We start from the raw sequence: 25,663 nt of genomic DNA on the forward strand, positions 1-25,663 counted from the left end.
CTACCTTATCACCTGTCCTACCCAAACCTATGCCAGTAACTTGTCTGAGTCAGCCGATTCAACTGGTCCTGCTGCCACTGGAGCATCTCCCTTACTTCCTGTACTTCCGAGGCCTGAAAAGAACCAGCCTCTACCTAGCCACTGCCCTGAACCCCGCACTGAGTACCCACAACAGACTGGATGGAAAAATGACTACCCTTCGTACCTCCAGGAAAACCCTCTCGTTTCCACCTAATTGCCTCACCCCTAACCTCCAACAAGGTAGTGGTAGGCTGCCGGCGCACAAACTGCTTCAACTCCCACCGAAGTGACCCATCAAACACACTCAACAAACTGATCACGTAGCAATACCTCTGCATTTGGGACACCATTAGGCACGCGCTGCTTAACAGATGACATCAGACTCATTAATGCCAATGAAAACCCTAATAGAGTCTCTCCCTCACGCTGTCTGCGGGAGAAAAAGGCCTCTTGAAGTGTTACATAAGATTCTGTATCCCCATACAGCTCCTGCAACACTCCAATGATCTTTAATGGGTCTGAATGCTCTTGCTATTAACATGGGATATTTTCTATCTCGGGGTAAAAAATAAACCTCTCCATTACTGGGGCATTACCACTGGAGGACCACTTTAGACCAGGGTTCTATACTCGGGCCAGGCACTGCCTCTGCCTGTTCCTGCTTCAACCTCTCATTCTCCACCCTAGCTGAGTGACCTAACTCTCTCAGCTCCTGCGTTTCCTCTGCCATCATACCACCTGAGACTTTCCCACAAAAAGGATGCAACCAAAATAGGGGAATTCACTTGCACTGAGGCCACCTGCTGCTTTGCTCTGGAAAACAGAGAAAAAAACAAATTTTTTTTTTTTTACTTCACAAAAAACAAACAGAACACACCTAGTCTCAATTTGCATCCCACTTTCTTGACACCAAATGTAGCAAGCGGACAAGTTAATCCCAATGATCAAAACAATTAGAAATCATGATTAAACATATGTCAGACTTCTGACACCACCACTGGGAGTTTCACTGAGGGGAATTTGAGTAACTTCAACTTAAGATGCACAGGTTTGTTGCAAATGAGACAGAGAAGTGATTCCCAAAACACAAAACAAGAATTTATTAACAATAAGATTTCTAGTTAAAAAGTCAAATTTATAAGTACTAATTTAAAACACTACTGTTCATAGTCGCATGAGGGCGCCCTTGTATCATGCAGCCCAGCAGCACACGCAGTTGTCAGCCTGAAGCAGTTTTCCAAATGTCCACACTGAGCGTAAAGCCACCGCAGCCAACAGGGCACATCCACCGGCCTCACAGGACGAAATCTTTCAGCAGAGCACCAGAGCAAAGCAGCAGGGCGTCTCCTTCCACAGCTCGGTCCAAAATCCTACATTTTAAACAGATAAATATAAACAACAAATATCTGAAGGAGGAGCTTAACTTCGTGCTGTACATACCGAACCAACCGTCACAGCAATCAGCTGTAACTCGACACCACCTCAGAGAGTCCACAGCACCACAAACTCTCAGCAGCGCACCGCCAACGACAGAGAGGTCTCTAAACAACAAAACCATTTCCTTAAACACTCAACACACCTCAACGAGCCTGCAGCTGTGGCCGGCGCCTACCTGTCTTCACGGGAACGTGGAAGGGAACACGTCCAAACACCTGCAGTCTTTCTCCAGAAAGAGAAAGAGAAGAGCGCACACTACCATCTTTATAAGAAACACTCCCCTACCACAATTAGCTGCACTCAATCCACCAGCTGAACATCATTAAGGTCATCCATCCTGCTACACTAGCACCAATGCAAGTAGGTTAAAAAATGCATTTCGACCCCGATAATCCATTCATCTTTCAATTTGCATCTTTCTGCAGCACATGGGGCAGTGCCTCACTCCATCAGTAACTTTCTTAGCCTAAGGCCAAGAAAAAAATTTTGTCTCCCCTAACCCGATGACCCTAAACCTTTTCTGGCATTTTGCTGAAAACTAACTGAAAATACTCTGATTTCTGTTAGTCATTGTTTCGCCATTTAGGAATGAAATTGCCTCCAAATTTGAAGCGATGATAGAAGATGTTAATGTGCTTCTAACCATATCAGTTTCGTAAGAGTAGTACAAGAACAAAGTAGTGAAATTTAGTGTCAGAAACTTTGCTTCACAAATGCTGAGCCAGGTCTCCCGCGTCTCTTAGAAAGCTCATAACACTCCACTGCTTGATGCACAATAACAGCTGGTAGTCTCTAAAATGACGACCTGCCTCATTTTTATCACCTCTGTTTGAACAACTGACAATAGCACAAAAGTTGACCAATGTTGAAGCATCTGTGCTCCAGTAAACATGAATAAAAGCCTTTACAATTGTTCACCAGATGCACGTATCATATCACAGCAGCCACCGCGTGGTAATCCAAAATGGCCGCGGGTTGCAAAAATCATTTGACCGATACAACACACAAGAGCTCTATACGTGCATCATTTTGAAGCTTGACGCAAGGAAGGACTGTTCTGACCCCACTGCTTCGGTTCTTTGCTTCGCTGCCTTTCAGAAGCCAGCAAATCCGCTTCTTAACTCCTCTAAGAGCCATTAAAATATGTCAGTTGTGAGTCACTTTTGTGCAGATTAAAGTCACTAAATGGGACTCCTGTCTTGTTGCGAGAAAGAAACATTCCATTCAAACAGCTCCAAATGGTGTGCAGCTCTCTGCCGAGTGAATCACATTAGAAAGATAGAGTCCGGTCGGAATTAATAACTTCAAAGCAAATCACCGTTTTAAATCAAATGACACCTCTTTCCAAACGTTGTAATTCAAACAACAAACTGCAAATCAATCAAAATGTTTTTTCCTCCCAAAATGAGACGTTCTGCGCTGACATGCAGCAGCTGAGCTCAGCTCAGATTTTATGGAGAGACATTCATGCCAAAATGTCTGAAAGGAAATGCTTTTGGCAAGAACTACAGAGTGTTCAAGTGTTCTTTTGCACTGGAAATTTGTTGCAGATGTTTTTCTGTAAGAAAACTGCTTGGAGGGAAAATTACCAAAGCTGAAAAATAAAACTCAAGATTTGTACTATGTGTAATGTAATTTTCTTTTTCTTAGAATTGATCTTATAAAATTGGTATTGAAAAAAGTATCATACAGGAAGCGGTATCGAAAATTTTTGATTGATACCCAGACCTAACTGGCCCGGGCTTTGCGTTCTCAGGGTGCAGGACTACTTTGTGTCCCTAGGGTGAATAAGAAGTCTGTGGGTCACAGTGCTTTCTCTTACCGTGTCCCTGTTCTGTGGAATGATCTGCCCACATCAATAAAACAGTCAGATTCTGTGGAGACTTTCAAGTCCAGACTTAAGATGCACTTTTTTCTTTTCGTATAGCTAGCATACTGGCATAGTATAGTTCTATGCTTTTTACTCTTTTAATTCATTTTATTAGTAAACGGAGCGTGCCGCGGCCTCAACTTTATCTAAATTCTGGGTCTGTTAGTGAAGCTTAGGGCTAATGGCCGGTGATCACCTTAGTATTTCTTCTGTTTTTTGTGATCTGGTCATGGGAGCAATAAATTAAAAAAAATACAGATGGAAAGTAATTTTCCATCTTGTCTCGGTTCTGACCAGCAGGTGGAGCCACAGCTTCCAGCAGCGATGCGGCTTCAGGAAAGCAGCCAGGAAACCTGAGTCCAGGAAGGCTGAAGAAGAGCTTGGGTCCACCTACACAGAGCCCTCCGCGCACCGTAGGACTGCTGCCCCCAGCTGGGACTTGCAGGCTCCGCCCAGCTCACCACCAACTTTCAGAAGGCTGCTCAGACCTTTGGTGTTCACTGTGGGGGTAGGTGCAGCTGACAGTCACCATGATGTCATCAGGCTTGGACGTGGACAGTTCTGACTCCAATGTCAGTTTAAGGCTGCTCCTCGGTTCAGCGGCGGTTTTGGCAGTACGAGTCCCTGAAGTCCCGAGTGCAAAGTTTACTTGATGCCATTCAAGCTGATTGGCTGGAGAAGGTGCGACCTTCAAAACATGGAGGCCTCCGCAAAGAGGTGAGTCAACAAACGAGACGTGTCCGTCTCTCTGTCTGTGTGCTTGTCTGTCTCTCTGTCTGTCTGTCTGTTTGTCCGTCTCTCTGTCTGTCTGTTTGTCTGTGTGTTTGTCTGTCTCTCTGTGTTTGTCTGTCTCTCTCTGTGTTTGTCCGTCTCTCTGCCTGTGTGTTTCTGTCTGTCTGCCTTTGTGTTTGTCCGTCTCTCTGTCTCTGTGTTTGTCCGTCTCTCTGTCTCTGTGTTTGTCCGTCTCTCTGTCTCTGTGTTTGTCCGTCTCTCTGTCTCTGTGTTTGTCCGTCTCTCTGTCTCTGTGTTTGTCCGTCTCTCTGTCTCTGTGTGCTTGTCTGTCTCTCTGTCTGTGTTTGTGTGTCTCTCTGTCTGTCTCTCTGTCTGTGTGTTTGTCCGTCTTTCTGCCTGTGTGCTTGTCCGTCTTTCTGCCTGTGTGCTTGTCTGTCTGTGTGCTTGTCCGTCTCTCTGTCTGTTTGTGTGTCTCTCTCTCTGTCTGTTTGTGTGTCTCTCTGTCTGTGTGCTTGTCTGTCTGTTTGTGTGTCCGTCTCTCTGTCTGTTTGTGTGTGTCTCTGTCTGTTTGTGTGTCTCTCTGTCTGTGTGCTTGTCTGTCTGTGTGTTTGTCCGTCTCTGTGTTGTCTGTCTCTCTGCCTGTGTGTTTGTCCGGCTCTCTGCCTGTGTGTTTGTCCGGCTCTCTGCCTGTGTGTGCTTCTCCGGCTCTCTGTCTCTGTGTGCTTGTCTGTCTCTCTGTCTCTGTCCGTCTCTCTGTCTCTGTGTGTTTGTGTGTCTCTCTGCCTGTGTGCTTGTCCGTCTCTCTGCCTGTGTGCTTGTCCGTCTCTCTGCCTGTGTGCTTGTCTGTCTCTCTGCCTGTGTGCTTGTCTGTCTCTCTGTCTGTTTGTCTGTCTCTCTCTGTTTGTGTGTCTCTGTCTGTGTGCTTGTCTGTCTCTGTGTTTGTGTGTCTCTCTCTGTTTGTGTGTCTCTGTCTGTGTGCTTGTCTGTCTGTCTGTGTCCGTCTCTCTGTCTGTCTGTTTTCAGTCATGTGACTATCCGAGAAATTGTGGAAGAGGTGGGCATGTCACAGCATGTCCTGTGAGACTTCAACACGGTGGCGCTTTTGCTCCGCTGTCAGCAGCTTTGTGCCGATTCCTTCGGCACAAATTTCACCACCCACTCTTTTCATGGCCAAATCTTCTGTCACAGTGGAATGTGCCGAAAAAGTGCTGATGTCCACCTCTTCCACAATTTCTCGGATAGTCACACGACGGTCCCGCATCACCACAGCGTTCACTTTGGAAATGATCTGGACATTTCAGCATGTTGATGGCCGCCAGAGCGTGGCTCGCTCTCCACCGTTGTGCGGACGTCTTTTAAACTGGTTATACCGCTCCTTCATCTGTGTGATGCCCAGAGGATCGTCACCGAAAGCTGTATGAATCATCCGATGGTTTCCACCTGGATGTCGCCCAGTTTCTGGCAAATTTGATGCGGCACTGCTCCAGTCGTTCCGTCTTTAAACTTTAAATGAAAATCCGCCGAGCACACTGCACAATCCTCACACAAACGGTTGCTTACCAGGAAATGACGCAATCGACAGGCGTGATAAAGTTCACGCATGCGCACGAAGGTTCAAGGTTGGCTCATGCAAGCACACGTCATTCAAATCCATCAGGTTTTTGCGAAAAATAAAAAGGTCCGATACTTTTCTAACAGACCTCGTATGTGTGTGTGTGTGTATATATATATATATATATATATATATATATATATATATATATACTCAACAAAAATATAACGCAACACTTTTGGTTTTGCTCCCATTTTGTATGAGATGAACTCAAAGATCTAAAACTTTTTCCACATACATATTACCATTTCTCCAATATTGTTCACAAACCAGTCTAAATCTGTGATAGTGAGCACTTCTCCTTTGTTGAGATAATCCATCCCACCTCACAGGTGTGCCATACCAAATGCTGATTAGACACCATGATTAGTGCACAGGTGTGCCTTAGACTGCCCACAATAAAAGGCCACTCTGAAAGGTGCAGTTTATCACACAGCACAATGCCACAGATATCGCAAGATTTGAAGGAGCGTGCAATTGGCATGCTGACAGCAGGAATGTCAACCAGAACTGTTGCTCGTGTATTGAATGTTCATTTCTCTACCATAAGCCGTCTCCAAAGGTGTTTCAGAGAATTTGGCAGTACATCCAACCCAGCCTCACAACCGCAGATCACGTGTAACCACACCAGCCCAGGACCTCCACATCCAGCATGTCACCTCCAAGATCATCTGAGACCAGCCACTCGGACAGCTGCTGGAACAATCGGTTTGCATAACCAAAGAACTTCTGCACAAACTGTCAGAAACTGTCTCAGGGAAGCTCATCTGCATGCTCGTCTTCCTCATCGGGGTCTCCACCTGACTCCAGTTCGTGTCGTAACCGATTTGAGTGAGCAAATGCTCACATTCGCTGCCGTTTGGCACATTGGAGAGGTGTTCTCTTCACGGATGATGCGAAGGAGATGTGTTGCACTGCATGAGGCAAATGGCGGTCACACCAGATACTGACTGGTATCCCCCCCCAATAAAACAAAACAGCACCTTTCAGAGTGGCCTTTTATTGTGGACAGTCTAAGGCACACCTGTGCACTAATCATGGTGTCTAATCAGCATCTTGGTATGGCACACCTGTGAGGTGGGATGGATTATCTCAGCAAAGGAGAAGTCCTCACTATCACAGATTTAGACTGGTTTGTGAACAGTATTTGAGGGAAATGGTAATATTGTGTATGTGGAAAAAGTTTTAGATCGTTGAGTTAATCTCATACAAAATGGGAGCAAAACCAAAAGTGTTGCGTTTATATTTTTGTTGAGTATATGTATATATATATATATATATATATATATATATATATATATATATATATAAGCACTTGGCTACAGTGGGAAGGAAAAACTCCCTTTTAACAGGAAGAAACCTGTTAAAAGGGAGTTTTTCCTTCCCACTGTAGCCAAGTGCTTGCTCACAGGGGGTCGTTTTTGACCGTTGGGGTTTTACATAATTATTGTATGGCCTTGCCTTACAATATAAAGCGCCTTGGGGCAACTGTTTTTTGTGATTTGGCGCTATATAAAAAATTGAGATATATATATACATACAGTGAGGGAAATAAGTATTTGAACACCCTGCGATTTTGCAAGTTCTCCCACTTAGAAATCATGGAGGTGTCTGAAATTTTCATCTTAGGTTTATGTCCACTGTGAGAGACATAATCTAAAGAAAAAATCCAGAAATCACAATGTATGATTTTCTTAATAATTTATTTGAAAGGATGAAATGAGTTGTTTTGCTGCAGCTGTCAGCAAAACGTGCAGCAAATATGAGAAAATCATCCCAAAAAAACTTGTGTAAATTATTAATCATAATTCAAGTTATACTTGGGCTATAACAAAATTTAAAAAGTGGTTTGGAGGTTGAAGTCTCCACTCCACACATTCAAACAGATCCTCAGAGTGGAACAGATTTGTGCTACATCTGCTTATGTTAGATCTGTGACTTTTGACACGAGCGTGAATCATTCGACTCCAGAGGGTTAAACAAAGAGGGAGATGAGACCACATATGTTTCCTTAACAAGGCTGCACTCGTTGTTGTGTCTCTTTTCAGGGGCTGTAAGAAGGGAAAAAAAATGCACCATCCAGTAAATTGGAGAAGATCTGAAGAAATACGAGCTGCTCCAGCCTTCAAATGAAATGTTTTAATTGTGACACCGTCTGACAGGAAAGAAGTGCCCTCAAGGGAACATCTGAGCTGTTGCCATGGTGACCACACAGATTAGAGCTGTTCTGCCTCCGTTTGTGTTTCAGATTAATCGATGGTGGAACAGTTTGAGTGAAGGTCAGCGCACCGTGACAGGTTAAGACACTTTTCTGGGGATTCAACAAGACAGCACACAGCCCGCCAGTATTTTGGACTGGGCACGGCTAACCGAAAGTTAGCGTCGATAACCACTAATCCGCTAGCTGAAAATGTATTTTTGTAACACTAAACTGATAAAAAAATTTAGTTGAAGTTACAGCTGGGGGGGTGTTCAGCAACACTGTGGGTGTGTGGGTGGGTGGTTAGTGTTTCAGACCCAGGACGGTTCCATCGTGTGGTGGATGTGAGGTACCAGTACCTGCTGTCTGACCTGTTCTCCAAACCCGACTGCTGTTGAAGGAAGAAATGTGCCACTGAGCTTTTTTCTCAGAATTGTTGGCTGCCTAAATCATTTGCTCTGTTTGAAGCTGATCAGTTTTAAATTTAAATTGTATTTGAACCCACATTCATTTGTAGTCTGTGTTGATTTAGTTCTGCCTTTATGTTGATTGGTAATGTGATCACACTGTTTGATTGATGGTCGTCTCATTTCTTCCCAGGGATCATTGCTGGCCAACGCGCTGGTCTTCTGCTGTTGGAGAGTCCCGTCCCTTGCAGCGCTCCATGCTGAAGTACTTCACCTCCAACCCCACCTCCAGTAGGTATCTGTTCTCACACCACTTCTGATCTCACAAACTTAACTGTTGTGAACCAGTTCTGTTATTGAACAGTTGCTGATTTTGTGGACCAGAAATACATGGTCCAAAGAACTGGTATCAGGTCCTCCACAGGAGCAATTGTCATTAGTTCAGGACTTTTAATAGGCAAATGATAATTATTTTTCTCATTCGGTGTGGAGGGTCCCACAGCCAATCATCGTCTCCATCTGACACTGTCCTCTGCGTCTGTCATGCCAACCACCTGCATGTCTTCCCTCAGCACATCCATGAACCTCCTCCAGAATTCAGTCTCACCTCTCTGACTTTGTTCTCCAAATCGTCCCACCTGAGCTGTCCCTCTGTGTTCATTTCTAATCCTGTCCATTCTTGTCACTCCCAAAGAGAATCTCAACATCTTCAGCTCCACCTCCTGTCTTTTTGTTAGTGCCACTGTCTCTAAACCGTACAACATAGCTGGTCTCACTACTGTCTTGTAACTTTCTCCTTCAATCTTGCTGATATTCTTCTCGGTCACAAATCACTCCTGCCACCTTTCTCCACCCACTCCACCCTGCCTTGCACTCTCTTCTTCACCTCTCTACCACACTCTCCATTACTTTGGACAGTTGACCCCAAATATTAAACTCATCTACTTTCACCACTTCTACTCTTTGTAACTGCACTGCACACCTGTTTTCTACTACTCTTTCCCATAACTTCATGCTGGGCCTCTGTAGGTTCTGCACCTCTGCACATCACCCTTGTTCTTAAAAACAGGAACCAGCACAGTTTGTCTCCACTCCTCTCACGTTCCAAGATTTTATTAAATAAACTGGTTAGAAACTCCACTGCCATCTCTACCAAGACAATTCTTTCTTCTATGAAGTTTGGCACTCGAGTGGGCAGTGACTGAAAAAGTTTAGGGAGTATTTGTTGGGCCAAAGGTGTGTTGTGTAGTTTCTGTGTAGGCTCTCAGTTGTCCAGGTGGTTTTCCATAGTAGAGAAGCTTGAATCTGAAAGTCCAGTCGAAGATTCAAGCTTCTCTACTGTGTTGTGTATATTGACAACAATCCATTGAGTCACTCGTCTTCTGCAAAGCTTGGGGCTACTGAACAACGTTGGGCCACGCAGCTTTCCTCTTTTGATTGTCTGTCGTTGCTGGAGATTTGCTGCAGGTGTGTGACGTTCCACTTCCACATGAGGGAAGCTCGGTGTGCTGGTCACGGCTGCGGGGCTTTCTGGAAATGTGCGCTAGTGATTGTTTATTTGAATGGTGGTGTTGCACAGATACTTCTGTTGGAGTTGCCGCGGGTGCGCGCTGCTTGGCGCTCGCGGTGTTGTGTTATTACCGACTGGATGCTCCGGTGTGGGGTTGACTTCCGGTAGTGTGTGCTGTGCTATTTGGGTCAGACGGATTGCTGTGTAGTGACGAGGCGGAACCCTCTCCTCTGGCTGTTCATGTGCCATTTAAATTGCAGGTCTGTGGTGGGGAGGAGTGGGGCAGCGGATTGATGCGCTGCCAGACATTACTGCTACTTTGTCGATTGTTTTGCTCTGCTGTTTGCTTCGCTGCTGTGGGTGTCCTGTCTGTGCTGCGCTGGGCATCCAATTGGGTGGCCTTGTGCTGCCCTCTGGTGATTGTTACAGTAATTGCTGTTCTTGTGTTATTTTTGTACATATTTTTATGCAACTTATTTTTAGGGATTTTGGACATCTTATTGTGTTAGTGGAAATACATTCAGTGATAAATGGTTTTGCATTTCGAACCACTATTCTGCCTCTCTCTGCAACAGACACGTGTGCCTTGATTTGGAGTTTATTCAGTTGAGGAGCTCCCTGGGTGACACTCCCAGGGGGCTGTGTCAGAAGTACAACCTATATTACATCATGATTTTTAGAGCATTACATTTCATAAAAAACAACTGTATGCTTTGCCACACCTACACCGGAATGTCATCTGGACCAACTGCTTTCCACTCTGCATCCTTTTATTAATAACTGCCCTTACTTATTCCTTACTAATCTCTTCTATAATCTCTTCTACTTCCTGATTTGGTCTCTTCCACATCATCCAGCCTTTTCCTCTCTCTCTCTCTGATATTCATTCACCTCCTCATATATATATATATATATATATATATATATATATATATATACTATATATATATATATATTATATATAATATATATATATATATATATATATATATATATATATATATATATATATATTATATAATATATATATATATTCCCCCACCTTCTCAACACACTCTCCTCAATTGTCAGCACATTACCATCTGCATCTTTTACCGCTCTAACCTGCTGCATATACTTTTCAGCTCTGTCCCTTTGTCTGGTCAGTTGGTACAAGCCCTGTTCTTCTTCTTTAGTGTTTAACTTCAAGTACACCTGCTGTATATACTTTGCTTAACCTTTGCCAGTTCTCTTTTCACCGTTACGTCACGTCTTTGTACTCTCGTCGATTTTTTTTTTTTTTTTTTCCATCTCTATGACTGTCCCAGGTCTTTTTCACCATCCTCTTCTTATACTTTCCTGAACATCTCATTCACCATCAAGTCTCTTGTTATCCTTTCTCTGTCCAGGGAACCACAGGGACAAAGGCGGCTAGCGTGACTGGGACTCAAACCTTGGTCTACATGTTGGTAGTCCAGCTCATGACTCCTCTGAACTATGTCTTCTATAAAGTCTGCTGAGGAGGATCAATAACAGTCATCTCCTTCAAAATGTCAAAGTTTGAAGTCACTGTCTGTTGTTCTTCTTGTTTTCCTGCAGGGGCGCTGTGCTTACCCATGTTGCTATCCACATTCAGCCATGTCTCATTCTTGCACCTGGCCGCCAACATGTATGTCCTCTGGAGCTTCTCCAGCAGTGCTGTGTCCATGCTGGGACGAGAACAGTTCATGGCCGTCTATTTGTCTGCAGGTACCAGCTGGACCAGGTTTGACTCCGTGTCGACCTGCTTGAGAAAACCACGGCTCCACGTACTGATTTTAACATGGATATCATACTTACGGACAGATAACTTGAAGAGCTGCGAGATAAGTCATTTTCTGTTCACACCTGCTGCAGCTTGGCCAGTAGGGGGCAGTTTGGTGCATGCCTCATTCTGAAGTACATTGTAATGTTAAATGCATTCAGAACACAGTGTAAGTTTTTGAGATGATTGTAAATGACAAAAGCTCAGAGGTGTGTTTGTGTTTTCTCTGCTCTCAGGGGTCATTTCTACCTTCGTCAGCTATGTGTGTAAGACGGCCACGGGGAGGTTCGGCCCGTCACTGGGAGCGGTAAGCTACTGCTCTGTCGCATCCTTTGACTTTAGTTTGATGTACGGCTTTCAGAGAGTTTCAGAATGAAGACGTAGAAGGAAGAAGCAGAGCGCGCAAAGAAGACGAAAGCCCCTCCTTTTATAGCCCAGAGCAGAAGACAACACCAGCGCCTCCTGGTGGCCAGGACCTCAGAACACACAACACACATATTTAGACAATGACACAACAAACACATTAGGACAGCTGCAGGGGCCAGTCCCCCCCCCCCCCCCCCCACAAAACACAGGTCTCACCAGGACCCTGTGCCATGTGGCTCCTATAGAGGGGCGTGCGACAACGCGTCCGCTACCAGATTTTCTGCTCCCTTAATATGTTTTATGGCCAAATTATGCGTTTGGAGGTACAGAGACCACCGAACCAAACGCTGGTTAGCCGCTTTAACCGCTTTGAGGCAACTCTGTTGTGATTTGGCGCTATATAAATGAAAATAAATTGAAATTGAAATTTAACGGAGGCCAAAAAACGTGAATGGATTATGGTCAGTATAAACAATAATTTTGGCACCACCACACAAATACACTTCAAAATGTTTTAAGGCCAAAATCAGCGCAAGTGTCTCTTTTTTTTTAAAAAAAACTGCTTCAGGTCACGCCTGAAGCAGCGAAGCCTCTTACCTCACCAGGAGACACAGCCACAAAACAGAGCTCAATACTCGTGCACCAGCAGCAACAGGTCACTCACCTATATTTCCTCAGTTGTGTCCGTCAAAACACACCATGCCATCCAAAAAAAAGAACACCAAACATGCTCCCGTGCATCCTCACTGCACCCTACTGTGAGCATCCACGCCCCACACCGACACACCTGCTCTCCTCAAAAGCAGGTCGCAGCCAAACAAGCACAAAAACCCAAATTTTACCGCGCGCCACAACACGAGTCTAGGGAAAGCAAAACAACAAAAAACTGTTCAGACGAGCCCCCATTTGTTACGACCCGGCTCAAAAGCCACAACAAAAAGTGAGGCACACGCGGAAGTGACAGACTTTTCAAACCCTTAGTAGGGTATTTATTTAAAAAATAAAAAGAAAAGGAAGCGAAATAAGCCAGAGGACCAAGCCAGGACCAAGCGCACGCGCCCACTCCCCACGCTGCAATCTGGAGGAGGAAGATCACGTGAGAGAGAATAGAACCCCCCCTTTTATAGCATCCATGTCCAGCTCTCCACAAGTTCTTTTATACTCACTCGACTGGTAAGCACTGAAAGCCGAGATAGACATGTCCCAACTTGTCCTCTAACACTCCGAAACGGAGGTGTTCCTTTGTCTCGCTTCATCAGCGAATCGGTCGTGACGCGCGAAGCCTCCGCGCGGCTTTCCATGACAAAATCTCTTGTTAAAAGTGAAATCTGCCAGAAAATGGCTGATGTCCAGCTCTTGTGATAACCAGAGAAAGAGCACACGACAGTCTCGTATCCACAGAGCCATCAGCTTAGAAATGATCCAGTGGTTTGTGCCGCATCGTCGCAGCTCGCAGCGCGGCGCACCGACCGTCCTTTAAAGGGGTCCTTAAACCTGTAGTTAAAGTCCTTATTCTCTGTGAAGCCCGTAAAATTTTCACTGAAAGCCAGATAAATTTTTCGAATGGTTTCCAGGTACCAGTCTCTAACAGCTTCTGAAAAAATTCTGATGGAAAAATAGTCCTTTTCATTCCGCCATTTCCAGACAATGAAAATCCGACGAGGGGGCGGGACCACTCCTTCCACAAGGCGTGCTCACAGGCGAATGACGTCACCGACAGGCGTGGAAAAACTCACGCATGCGCACGAGGGTTCAAGCATGTCTGACATAAAAACATATGAATGAAATCCATATAGTTTTTGAAAAAAATAAAAAGGTACGATACTTTACGGACAGACCTCGTATATGCATATGTACGAGGTCTGTCCATAAAGTAACAGACGTTTTTATTTTTTTCAAAAACTATATGGATTTGAATCACGTGTGATTGTATCAGCCAAACTTGAACCTTCGTGCGCATGCGTGAGTTTTTCCATGCCTGTCGGTTGCATCATTCACCTGTGGGCAGGCTTTGAGTGAGCACTGGTCCACCCCTCCCGTCGGATTTCTTTTGTCTGAGAACTTGCTGAGAGACTGCTGCTTTGCTCCATGAAATTTCTTTCAGAAACTGTTAGAGACAGGCAGTTGGAAACCATTCGATAGATTCAGTTGGATATCGGTGAAGATTCTGTCGGCATCACGCGGATTATGGACTGTTAAAACCTTTCTAAAGATGGCCCACAGCGTCGGAGGGCGCGTGGCGTGCCGAGCGGCCATCGACAGGCTGGATCAACCAGATCATTTCTAAACTGAACGCTGTGTTGATCCGGGACATCATGTGACTACCACAGAAATGGCAAGAGAGCTGGACATAGCACTTTTGTGGCACATTGAATGAATGAATGAATTAATGAATGAAAACTGTTTATTTCGAACATTTGATACAACAACAATTACAAGATAGATCAGTAAAGACAACAACAAAAAAGTTCCTACTGTGTACCCAACATGTCCGAAAAGGGGTAGGGTGAAGCATCAGCTTATTTATCCCTACCCCTTCTTCCCCACAACCAGTAATACCCTTTGCCACATATACATATATACATACACACATCAACATACATACACATATACATACACATATATACACATATACATATATACACATATATATACACAAACATAAATATACACCTACACATACCTACTTACATACAAAATACTATATATTTACAAGCCGAAGCAAAAAACAAAAACACCCTAACCCTCATTACCCTTCCTCCTCCCTATACCTAGAAAAAAACCATATTTTTGTACCGCTGTTTGAACTGGTTCATGCTTGGACATTGCTTGAGCCCCACTCCCAATCTGTTCCACATCCTCACCCCACAGACAGAAATACAGAAACCTTTTTATGTTGTTCGTGCCCACTGATGCTTTAAATTAAATTTCCCCCTCAGATTGTAATCCCCTGATCTGTTAAAAAACATATTTTTAATATTTGCTGGAAGTAAATTGTTTATTGCTTTATACACAATTTGTACTGTTTGAAAATGAACCAAGTCTGTGAATTTTAAGAATTTGGATTGTAAAAATAGTGGATTTGTATGATCTCTATAGCCAGTAAAATGAATAATTCTTATAGCTCTTTTCTGCATTACTGATAGTGATTGTGTTGTACCTTTATAAGTATTACCCCATACCTCTGCACAGTACTGTAAATATGGTAAAACCAGTGAGCAGTAAAGAATGCGGAGTGAGTTGTGGTCCAGAATATGTTTCGCTTTGTTTAGAACTGAAATGCTTCTTGACAGTTTACTTTGTATATGTTTTATATGAGTCTTCCAGTTTATCTTATCATCTATTATCACCCCCAGAAACTTATTTTCATGTACCCTTTCAATATCTACCCCCTCGACTTGTAACTGAACCTGTATGTCTGTATTACAATAGCCAAATAACATGTATTTTGATTTACTTAAGTTTAATGATAATTTGTTTCTGTCAAACCATATTTTCAATTTTCCCATTTCTATACTGATCCTCCTCAGTAACTCCTGCAAATCCCCCCCTGAACAAAAAATGCTTGTGTCATCTGCAAATAATACTAATTTTAATATTTTGGAAACATTGACAATATCATTTATATAAATTAGAAACAGTTTTGGACCCAATACTGACCCCTGTGGGACGCCACAAGCATTGTCCAAGCATGATGATGTATATTCCCCCAACTTCACAAACTGTTTTCTGTTACTTAAGTAGCTTCTCACCCAGTGCAACACCAACCCCCTAATCCCATACTGTTCAAGTTTATTGATTAATATGTCATGATTAATTGTATCAAAAGCCTTTTTAAGGTCTATAAATATTCCAACTGAATGTAATTTGTGGTCTATGGCGTTTGTAATCTCAACTGATTCTATTAATGCAAGTGATGTTGAACTATGTGCTCTGAATCCATATTGACTATCAGTAAGTAATTTATGTTTATTTATGAATTTGTGTAATCTATTATTGAATAACTTTTCTAATAATTTGGAAAATTGTGGAAGCAAAGAAACAGGTCTATAATTTGTGAAGTGGTGTCTATCCCCAGTCTTATACAGCGGCACAACCTTAGCTATTTTCATTTGATTGGGAAATTTACCGGTTTGAAATAACTTACAGATGTATGTTAATGGTTCTACAATCCATTCAATGACCTGTTTTACCACCACCATATCAATTTCATTTAAATCGGTAGATGTTTTATATTTACAATTATTCACAATGTCTATAATTTCATTTCCATCCACTGCTGTGAGGAACATTGAACAGGGATTTCTTTCTATGAGATTATTATCCCAATCCTCAGGTTGGGAATCGGGAATTTTTTCTGCCAAGCTTGGTCCAATATTTACAAAACAATTATTAAAACCTTTGACTACCTCATCCTTATTTTCCTTCTTGACATTATTATCAATGAAATACTGAGGGTAACTCTGTTTTTTATTACCATTTTTGATAATGCTATTTAATATATCCCATATTCCTTTAATATTGTTTTTGTTATTATATAATATGTTACTATAATATTCCTTCCTACATACCCGTATAATATTAGTAACATTCCACTGTTACAGGAGATTTTGTAATGAAAGATGTGCAGAGGATTTCGCGCTTCGGCATGGAGCAGCTCAGGATGCGCAGCAAAAAAAAACACCTCCGTGTTGGAAACCATTCAGAAGATTCAGACGGCTTTCGATGGCTTTCAGTCGAGTGAGTATCCGAGAAATTGTGTAACAGCTGGACATGCCCCAACATGTCCTGTGAGACTTCCAAGATGGAGGTGTTTTTTTTGCTGCGCACCCTGAGCTGCTTCGTGCCGACGCGCGAAATCCTCCGCACGTCTTTCATTACAAAATCTCCTGTAACAGTGGAATGTGCCACAAAAGTGCTATGTCCAGCTCTCTTGCCATTTCTGTGGTAGTCACATGATGTCCCGGATCAACACAGCGTTCAGTTTAGAAATGATCTGGTCGATCCAGCCTGTCGATGGCCGCTCGGTGCGCCGCGCGCCCTCCGCCGCTGTGGGCCATCTTTAAAAAGGTTTTAACAGTCCATAATCTGCGTGACGCCGACAGAATCTTCACCGATATCCAACTGAATCTATCGAATGGTTTCCAACTGCCTGTCTCTAACAGTTTCTGAAAAAAATTTCTTGGAGCAAAGCGGCAGTCTCTCAGCAAGTTCTCAGACAAAAGAAATCAGACGGGAGGGGTGGACCAGTGCTCACTCAAAGCCTGCCCACAGGCGAATGACGCAACCGACAGGTGTGGAAAAACTCACGCATGCGCACGAAGGTTCAAGCTTGGCTGATGTAATCACACATGATTCAAATCCATATAGTTTTTGAAAAAAATAAAAAGGTACAATACTTTTTGGACAGACCTCGTATGTGTGTGCATATGTGTATGGGTGTATACAGTAATGTTCAGAATAATAGTAGTGCTATGTGAGTAAAAAGATTAATCCAGGTTTTGAGTATATTTCTTATTGTTACATGGGAAACAAGGTACCAGTAGATTCAGTAGATTCTCACAAATCCAATAAGACCAAGCATTCATGATATGCACACTCTTAAGGCTATGAAATTGGGCTATTAGTAAAAAAAAAAAGTAGAAAAGGGGGTGTTCACAATAATAGTAGCATCTGCTGTTGACGCTACAAACTCAAAACTATTATGTTCAAACTGCTTTTTTAGTAATCCTGTGAATCACTAAACTAGTATTTAGTTGTATAACCACAGTTTTTCATGATTTCTTCACATCTGTGAGGCATTAATTTTGTTGGTTTGGAACCAAGATTTTGCTGGTTTACTAGTGTGCTTGGAGTTATTGTCTTGATGAAACACCCATTTCAAGGGCATGTCCTCTTCAGCATAAGGCAACATGACCTCTTCAAGTATTTTGACATATCCAAACTGATCCATGATACCTGGTATGTGATATATAGGCCCAACACCATAGTAGGAGAAACATGCCCATATCATGATGCTTGCACCACCATGCTTCACTGTCTTCACTGTGAACTGTGGCTTGATTTCAGAGTTTGGGGGTTGTCTCACAAACTGTCTGCGGGCCTTGGACCCAAAAAGAACAATTTTACTCTCATCAGTCCACAAAATATTCCTCCATTTCTCTTTTGGCCAGTTGATGTGTTCTTTGGCAAATTGTAACCTCTTCTGCACGTCTTTTATTTAACAGAGGGACTTTGTGGGGGATTCTTGCAAATAAATTAGCTTCACACAGGCGTCGTCTAACTGTCACAGCACTTACAGGTAACTCCAGACTGTCTTTGATCATCCTGGAGCTGATCAATGGGTGAGCCTTTGCCATTCTGGTTATTCTTCTATCCATTTTGATGGTTGTTTTCCGTTTTCTTCCACGCGTCTTTTTTTTTTTTTTTGTCCATTTTAAAGCATTGGAGATCATTGTAGATGAACAGCCTATAATTTTTTGCACCTGTGTATAAGTTTTCCTCTCTCCAATCAACTTTTTAATCAAACTACGCTGTTCTTCTGAACAATGTCTTGAACGTCCCATTTTCCTCAGGCTTTCAAAGAGAAAAGCATGTTCAACAGGTGCTGGCTTCATCCTTAAATAGGGGACACCTGATTCACACCTGTTTGTTCCACAAAACTGACAAACTCACTGACTGAATGCCACACTACTATTATTGTGAACACCCCCTTTTCTACTTTTTTTTTTTACTAATAGCCCAATTTCATAGCCTTAAGAGTGTGCATATCATGAATGTTTGGTCTTGTTGGATTTGTGAGAATCTGCTGAATCTACCGGTACCTTGTTTCCCATGTAACAATAAGAAATATACTCAAAACCTGGATTCATCTTTTTAGTTACATAGCACTACTATTATTCTGAACACTACTGTGTGTGCATATATATGTATGTATATATGTGTATGTATATATATATATATATATATATATATATATATATATATATATATTCTATTTCTACCTCATTTCTTATGTCTTGTACTGTTACAAGTATTATTATTGCTTATCCTTGTACACGCTGTTTGATGAACATTTTCCTCTACTTGCACCCACCTTGTGTGTTTTTTAAGAGCTGACGTAACATGTGAATTTTTCCTCTGTGAGATTAATAAAGTTTATCCTTACCCTTAAGATGCATCTTGGGTTCAGTTTAACATTAAACTCTTGATATGGCACTAAAATGGCCGAACTACCAGCAAGATTTTATGATTAAACCATTCTGAAGAAGCCGTGATTTATTTATTTATTTTAATGAAGTTTATAGTTAGCAGATGTTAGCAGAGGTTTTTGAAACTACAACAACAGACATTATCATTGTCAGTGAAGCATTCAGCCAATCAGGAACCCCGCTGGTTCTCAGCCGGTGAAAAACAAACTGCAGCCACTGACTGCTGGCGTCTCATCACCCTGGGTTTCAGAGTCATGTTTCAAGTCGGACTTAAGTTCTAACCTACACATGTGCAGCATGTTAGCCAGCACCACGTGAAGTCGAATGCACATGCAAATCATAACTCGCCACACCAAGAGGAAAGTGACACTTTGACTCATCAACCTGTTGACTTTTTTGTATTTTCACCTGACAGTCTGGAGCCATCATGACCGTCCTGGCTGCTGTTTGTACCAAAATGCCAGAAGCCAGATTGGCCATCATCTTCCTCCCCATGTTCAGCTTCACCGCCGCTAACGTAAGAAACACATCAGCTGTGCACCTATATTGCCTCCATCTGACCCGTGGATGACGTCTGTCTGTGTATCTAACGTCCGTCTGAGCTGCGTCTCCTACAAAACTTCAGACGTGTACGGCTCCCCCACATGGCTGTTCGTGGTACATGTCGGTACCCTCATGTTTGGTTCCATTTGATATTGTTGTTTGTGTCTCTGTGCTCATCTTGTTGATGATTTAGTTTAAAGTTTTACTTTTTGTTTTTGGAGGGGTGTGGCTGTATTACAGGAAGTTGTGAATGATGGTCATTTCCTGTCATTCCATTTTTTAATGTTACATTTAAGCACTTACATGGTCTTCTTCTTCCTATTCTTTTGGCTGCTCCCATTAGGGGGCGCCACAGCTGATTATCCGTCTCCATCTCACCCTCTGTCCTCTGTATTAGGGCTGAAACGATTAGTCGAGTAACTCGATTACGAAAAATTTTTCGAAATTCTGTACCTCGAAGCTTCGTTTAACTTTGTAGTACATATGCCAGGCCTGTGTTTGGCGCTGTAACATCCCTGGAAAAAAAACTGAGGAAGACGAGAGCATGCCCATTAACTGTGTAAAGGCTAATCCAAAAGCTCCAGGTTTCCAACGCGACACACACAGTCAAATAAAGCCTTTTAAGAGAGAGGGTCCACGCTGATCATCTGAAATAGACTGTGTATTTAAAGTGAAGCAGTGTGTTTGTCTATTTTTAAAAACACACGGCCCGCTCGACGTGGGGACTGACTATCCGCCCGGCGGCCGGCTGCTGTCTCTCTCTGCCCGGTGTGAGGGGCTCAGTGTTCCGCTCACACCGGGCGAGTCACAGCTCCGTCCCCAGCCACACTGACAAACAGTCTCTGAAAGTAGATCCTCTCAGCAGAAGTCCACTCTTTCTTCTGTGTTTTGCTCAGACTTGCACTGAGTGTTTCGCTTTTAATTTTTGCTTTTTAAGGACCACATTGGAAATAAGCGTTTATGCTTTCATGTGTTATCCTGGTTTATAATGTCATATTTACATGTTGCGTGTTTGTATGTATTATCTGCCAAAAAATTAAATTTCCATGCCTCCACTAGAATGTCATCTGGACCAACTGCTTTTCCACTCTTCATAGCTGCCCTCACTTCATCTTTACTTATCCCGTGTGCTTCCTGATTTACTCTCTCCACATCATCCTTTCCAGCTCTGTCCCTTTGTCTGGCCAATCGGTACTAATCTGTTTCTCCTTCCTGTTCAACTTCTTGTACAGCTTGCTAAATGCCTTTTCCGTAGCTTTTGCCACTTCTCACCTTACGCCACATCTCCTTGTACTCCTGTCGACTTTCTTCATCTCTCCGACTATCCCAATTCTTTTTCACCAACCTCTTTCTACTTATGCTTTCCTGGACATGTTAGTTCCACCACAAAGTCTCTCCCTTTACCAGTCATACTAGCATTCAAAGTCCTGACTATCACTTCCACCCTTCTAGTTTTCCTCCTCTCCAGCTGTCTGTGGACACGTTCTCCTCCTCTTCTTCTGCTCCTCCTCTTCACCAGCACCCTGTTGGGCAACAGCAGCGCTGGCGGTCATTGTTATCCCGGGCCTTAACCGATCCAGTATGGAAATTTGATTTGTTATCTGCATCTTTAAATTTGGCGCTTTCTTACGCCGGTTGTCCTTCCTGATGCAGCCCTCCTCATTTATCCGGGCTTGGGACCCGCACTCAAAATGTACTGGCTGCACGCCCCATGTGGCTGAGTTAGGTTAAACAAAGTCAAATACTTGAAAAATATCGACACCCAAACATGAACGCATACAGCACACTGAAAAAAATCCTTTTGCCTTTACTTTGAATATCGGCTTTTATTTTGAAATCTTGGTCAGTGGAAGAAACTTGAGTCCAAGAAGCATTTTGTGACTTCATCATGTCTGCCTCCAGGCTCTGAAGGTAATTGTTGCCATGGATACAGCTGGTGTGGTGCTGGGGTGGAGGTTTTTTGACCACGCTGCCCACCTTGGAGGAGCCGTGTTTGGAATGTGAGTGACTGACGGGATCGAGACACCTGCTGAGGGCTAATTTCTAGGCTTTAAGCCTGGGAACATAGGCTGAGTGAATGGATCTCTCCAGCATAAAATTTCCTAATCAGTGCAAATAGGTGATGGTGAACTCAAAACACTGTTCTGGAGTATTGTTTGTTTGTTTGTTTTTTTCCAGACATTGTGCTAAACAGGACGTTGTCATGTGGTTCGAAACAAATGCCTCAAAAGCATTCCATTTGATTTCGGTCCTCTGATCAAACGTGAGCCGTCCACATGATTGTAAAACAGCAACAACGTCAAACCTTACAGTGACAGCACTGCTGGTAATGGACACAGAGACCTGTAGGTGGCGATATTTAAGTGATTATCTTCATTATTAGGTAACGAGATCAAACGTGTGACTCCATTTGAGGAATAGGTCCAGGTGAGGGGAGGTGATGGTCCAGTGGTTAAGGCGTTGGGCTTGAGATCGGAAGATCCTCAGTTCAAATCCCAGTCTGACTGGAAAATCACTAAATTAAAAACTTTGGGCAAGGTCTTTAATCCCCTATTGCTCCCAGTGTGTAGCAGCACCCTCACATCGGGCTGAATGTGAGGCATTATTGTAAAGCGCTTTGAGCATCTGATGCAGATGGAAATGCGCTATATAAATGCAGTCCATTTTACTGAAATGAGACTATGAAACAGTGTTCAGACTCACCAAAATGAGACTTTGAAACTGAGTTTAGACGCACCGAAATGACACTTTGAAACAGTGTTCAGATACACTGAAATGGGACTTTGAAATGGTGTTTAGATGCACCAAAATAAAATTTTGAAACACTGTTTAGATGCACCGAAATGAGACATTGAAACTGTTGACACACCGAAATGAGACTTTGAAACTGTTTAGATGCACCGAAATGAATCTTTAAAACGGTGTTCAGACACACTGAAATGAGACTTTGAAGTGGTGTTCAAACAGCACAGCAATGACTTTGAAACATATTCATATGCACTTAAATGACACTTTGAAATGGGGTTCATATGCACTGAAATAGATAAACTTTATTGATCTCACAGAGGAGAAATTCACAATGAGACTATGAAACAATGCTCAGACACACTGAAATGAGACTATGAAACGGTGTTTAGACGCACTGAAATGAGACCTAGATCGGTGTTCAGGCGCACTGAAATGAGACTTTGAAACTGTTTTCAGAGGCACTTAAATGAGGCTTCGAAAAAGTGTTTATGCACTGAAATGACACTTCGAAACGGAGTTCAGGTGCACAGAAATGAGACTTTGAAACTCTTGACACACAGAAATGAGACTTTGAAACGTTGTTCAGATGCACTTAAATGAGAATTTCAAACAGTGTTGAAACAGCACAGCAATGAGACTTTGAAATGGTGTTCAGACAACCCGCTGAAATTACACTTTGAAACAGTGTTCAGAGGCACTTAAATGAGACTTTGAAAAAGTGTTTATGCACTGAAATGAGACCTTCAAACGGAGTTCAGATGCACTGAAATGAAACTTTGAAACGGTGTTTAGACGCACCAAAATGAGACTTTGAAACAATGTTGAGAGGCTCTGAAATGAGACTTTGAAACAGTATTTAGACACACCCAAATGAGACTTTGAAATGGTGTTTAGACACTGAAATGAGACCTTGATCTGTGTTCAGATCCACCAAAATGAGACTTTGAAACGGTGTTTAGACGCACTGAAGTGAGACTTTGAAACGGTGTTTAGACACTGAAATGAGACCTTGATCTGTGTTCAGAAACACCAAAATGAGACTTTGAAATGGTGTTTAGACACTGAAATGAGACTTTGAAACGGTGTTTAGAGCACTGAAGTGAGACTTTGAAACAGTATTTAGACACTGAAATGAGACCTTGATCTGTGTTCAGAAACACTGAAGTGAGACTTTGAAACAGTGTTTAGACACTGAAGTGAGACTTTGAAACAGTGTTTAGACACTGAAGTGAGACTTTGAAACGGTGTTTAGACACTGAAGTGAGACTTTGAAACGGTGTTGACACACACTGAAGTGAGACTTTGAAACGGTGTTGACACACACTGAAATGAGACTTTGAAACGGTGTTGACACACACTGAAATGAGACTTTGAAACGGTGTTGACACACACTGAAATGAGACCTTTATCTGTGTTCAGACCCACCGAAATGAGACTTTGAAACGGTGTTTAGAAACACACTGAAATGAGGCTTTGAAACGGTGTTTAGACGCACTGAAGTGAGACTTTGAAACGGTGTTTAAACACTGAAATGAGACCTTGATCTGTGTTCAGATCCACCGAAATGAGACTTTGAAACGGTGTTTAGAAACACTGAAATGAGGCTTTGAAATGGTGTTTAGAAACACTGAAATGAGGCTTTGAAACGGTGTTTAGACGCACTGAAATGAGACTTTGAAACGGTGTTTAGACGCACTGAAATGAGACTTTGAAACGGTGTTTAGACGCACTGAAATGAGACTTTGAAACGGTGTTTAGACACACCAGAATGAGACTTTGAAACAGTGTTTAGACGCACTGAAATGAGACCTTGATCTGTGTTCAGATGCACCGAAATGAGACTTTGAAACGGTGTTTAGACGCACTGAAGTGAGACTTTGAAACGGTGTTCAAAAATGTGCTTGCTGAGGTTTCATGTGAGAGCCTTCGTGATTTCCCATCATTCTCTTTGTTTCTGTTCTTTCCCGCAGCTGGTACATCCTGTTTGGCCATGAGATGATCTGGAAGAATCGTGAACACTTCCTGAAGGTTTGGCACGAGCTACGAACCCGAGGTGGACCAGGCGGTCGTGGCGGCGGAGGAGGCTCCGCCTAGTACCAGCAGACCTCAGGACTGGAACTGTAATGTTTAGAGACAGAACATGCCCCGCCTCACACCATGGTCACATAGCGTCATCAGTTTAAGGATGTGATGTCACAAAGAGCAGATTGTCAGTGTGTGTATGTGTGGAGGCGGAACTTGCGGGTGAAGTGTTATTAGATGTTAAGCTTGTTGCCTGTGTTTAGCTGTTCTAATCAATAAAAGTGATCTGTTGGACTTTAGTCTCTGGAAACAAGGAGATGAACCCTAAAAGATGTCATTCATCACCATGGCAACCAGTTGTTCACATCATTAGTTATAATAGGACTAACCTGGTTAAATTAATACTAGGTACTCCTAGTCAGTCGATAAGTCAGATTTATTTATTTTTGTTGTTTTGCTGGAAATACTGATGTTGACAAATATCAAATGGTAAACACCACCAGAATTGTATTGAAGTGAAGCCCCGCCCCCTCTGCTTACACCTTTTGACCTTTGTTTTTAACGAAATCGATATTTAAAGATCAATCTGCCGCAATCGTTTGGTCTCCAACAGAAAAATTGGCTGAATTTCTCAAAACCTTTTTAAATCAAGTGATAAATAAAAATATTTCTGTATCTGAGTCTTTGTCTGTGTGGACGTTTGTCCCTGTCCACTGCCTGAAGGACAGAGCATCCAGAAAGTATTCACAGCATTTCACTTTTCCACATATTGTTATATTCAGCCTTATTCCAAAATGGATTAAATTCATTTTTCCCTCAAAGTTCTACACACAACACCCCATAATGACAATGTGAAAAAGTTATGAGATTTTTGCAAATTTATTACAAATAAAAACCTAAGAAATCTCTTGTACATAAGTATTCACAGCCTTCACAGCCAGGAAGCTCTAAATTGAGCTCAGGTGCCTCCTGTTTCCACTGATCATTCTTGAGATGTTTCCACAGCCTAACTGGAGTCCATCTGGGGTAAATTCAGTTGATTGGACAGTTGATTTGGAAAGACACACACCTGTCTACATATGAGGCCCCACAGGTGACAGTGCATGTTATGTAACTGCTGAGTGGATCATTTGATTGGTGGCTTGTATGTCACATGACATGGATTATTGGGCCCATTTGCTGTTGTTTCATTGACTGTGCA

At 42.7% G+C, this 25,663-nt stretch overlaps 1 protein-coding gene across 1 annotated transcript in view; it reads left to right on the forward strand.

The window, feature by feature from the left end:
* The window catches only part of LOC117509340 (presenilins-associated rhomboid-like protein, mitochondrial), a 32,737-nt gene extending 8,197 nt beyond the window's left edge, over window positions 1-24,540 (forward strand). Inside the window, 11 exon segments of the mRNA XM_034169000.1 lie at window positions 3,626-3,840; window positions 3,912-4,045; window positions 7,921-7,969; window positions 8,473-8,483; window positions 8,485-8,523; window positions 8,525-8,570; window positions 11,368-11,517; window positions 11,809-11,879; window positions 19,565-19,666; window positions 21,595-21,692; window positions 24,411-24,540. Coding sequence (XP_034024891.1) covers window positions 3,626-3,840; window positions 3,912-4,045; window positions 7,921-7,969; window positions 8,473-8,483; window positions 8,485-8,523; window positions 8,525-8,570; window positions 11,368-11,517; window positions 11,809-11,879; window positions 19,565-19,666; window positions 21,595-21,692; window positions 24,411-24,534 — 1,039 coding nt within the window. The 3' untranslated portion in view covers window positions 24,535-24,540.
* Window positions 24,541-25,663: the final 1,123 nt, after the last annotated feature.

Source organism: Thalassophryne amazonica, chromosome 4 (assembly GCF_902500255.1).
Source record: "Thalassophryne amazonica chromosome 4, fThaAma1.1, whole genome shotgun sequence".
Classification (NCBI taxonomy): domain Eukaryota; kingdom Metazoa; phylum Chordata; class Actinopteri; order Batrachoidiformes; family Batrachoididae; genus Thalassophryne; species Thalassophryne amazonica.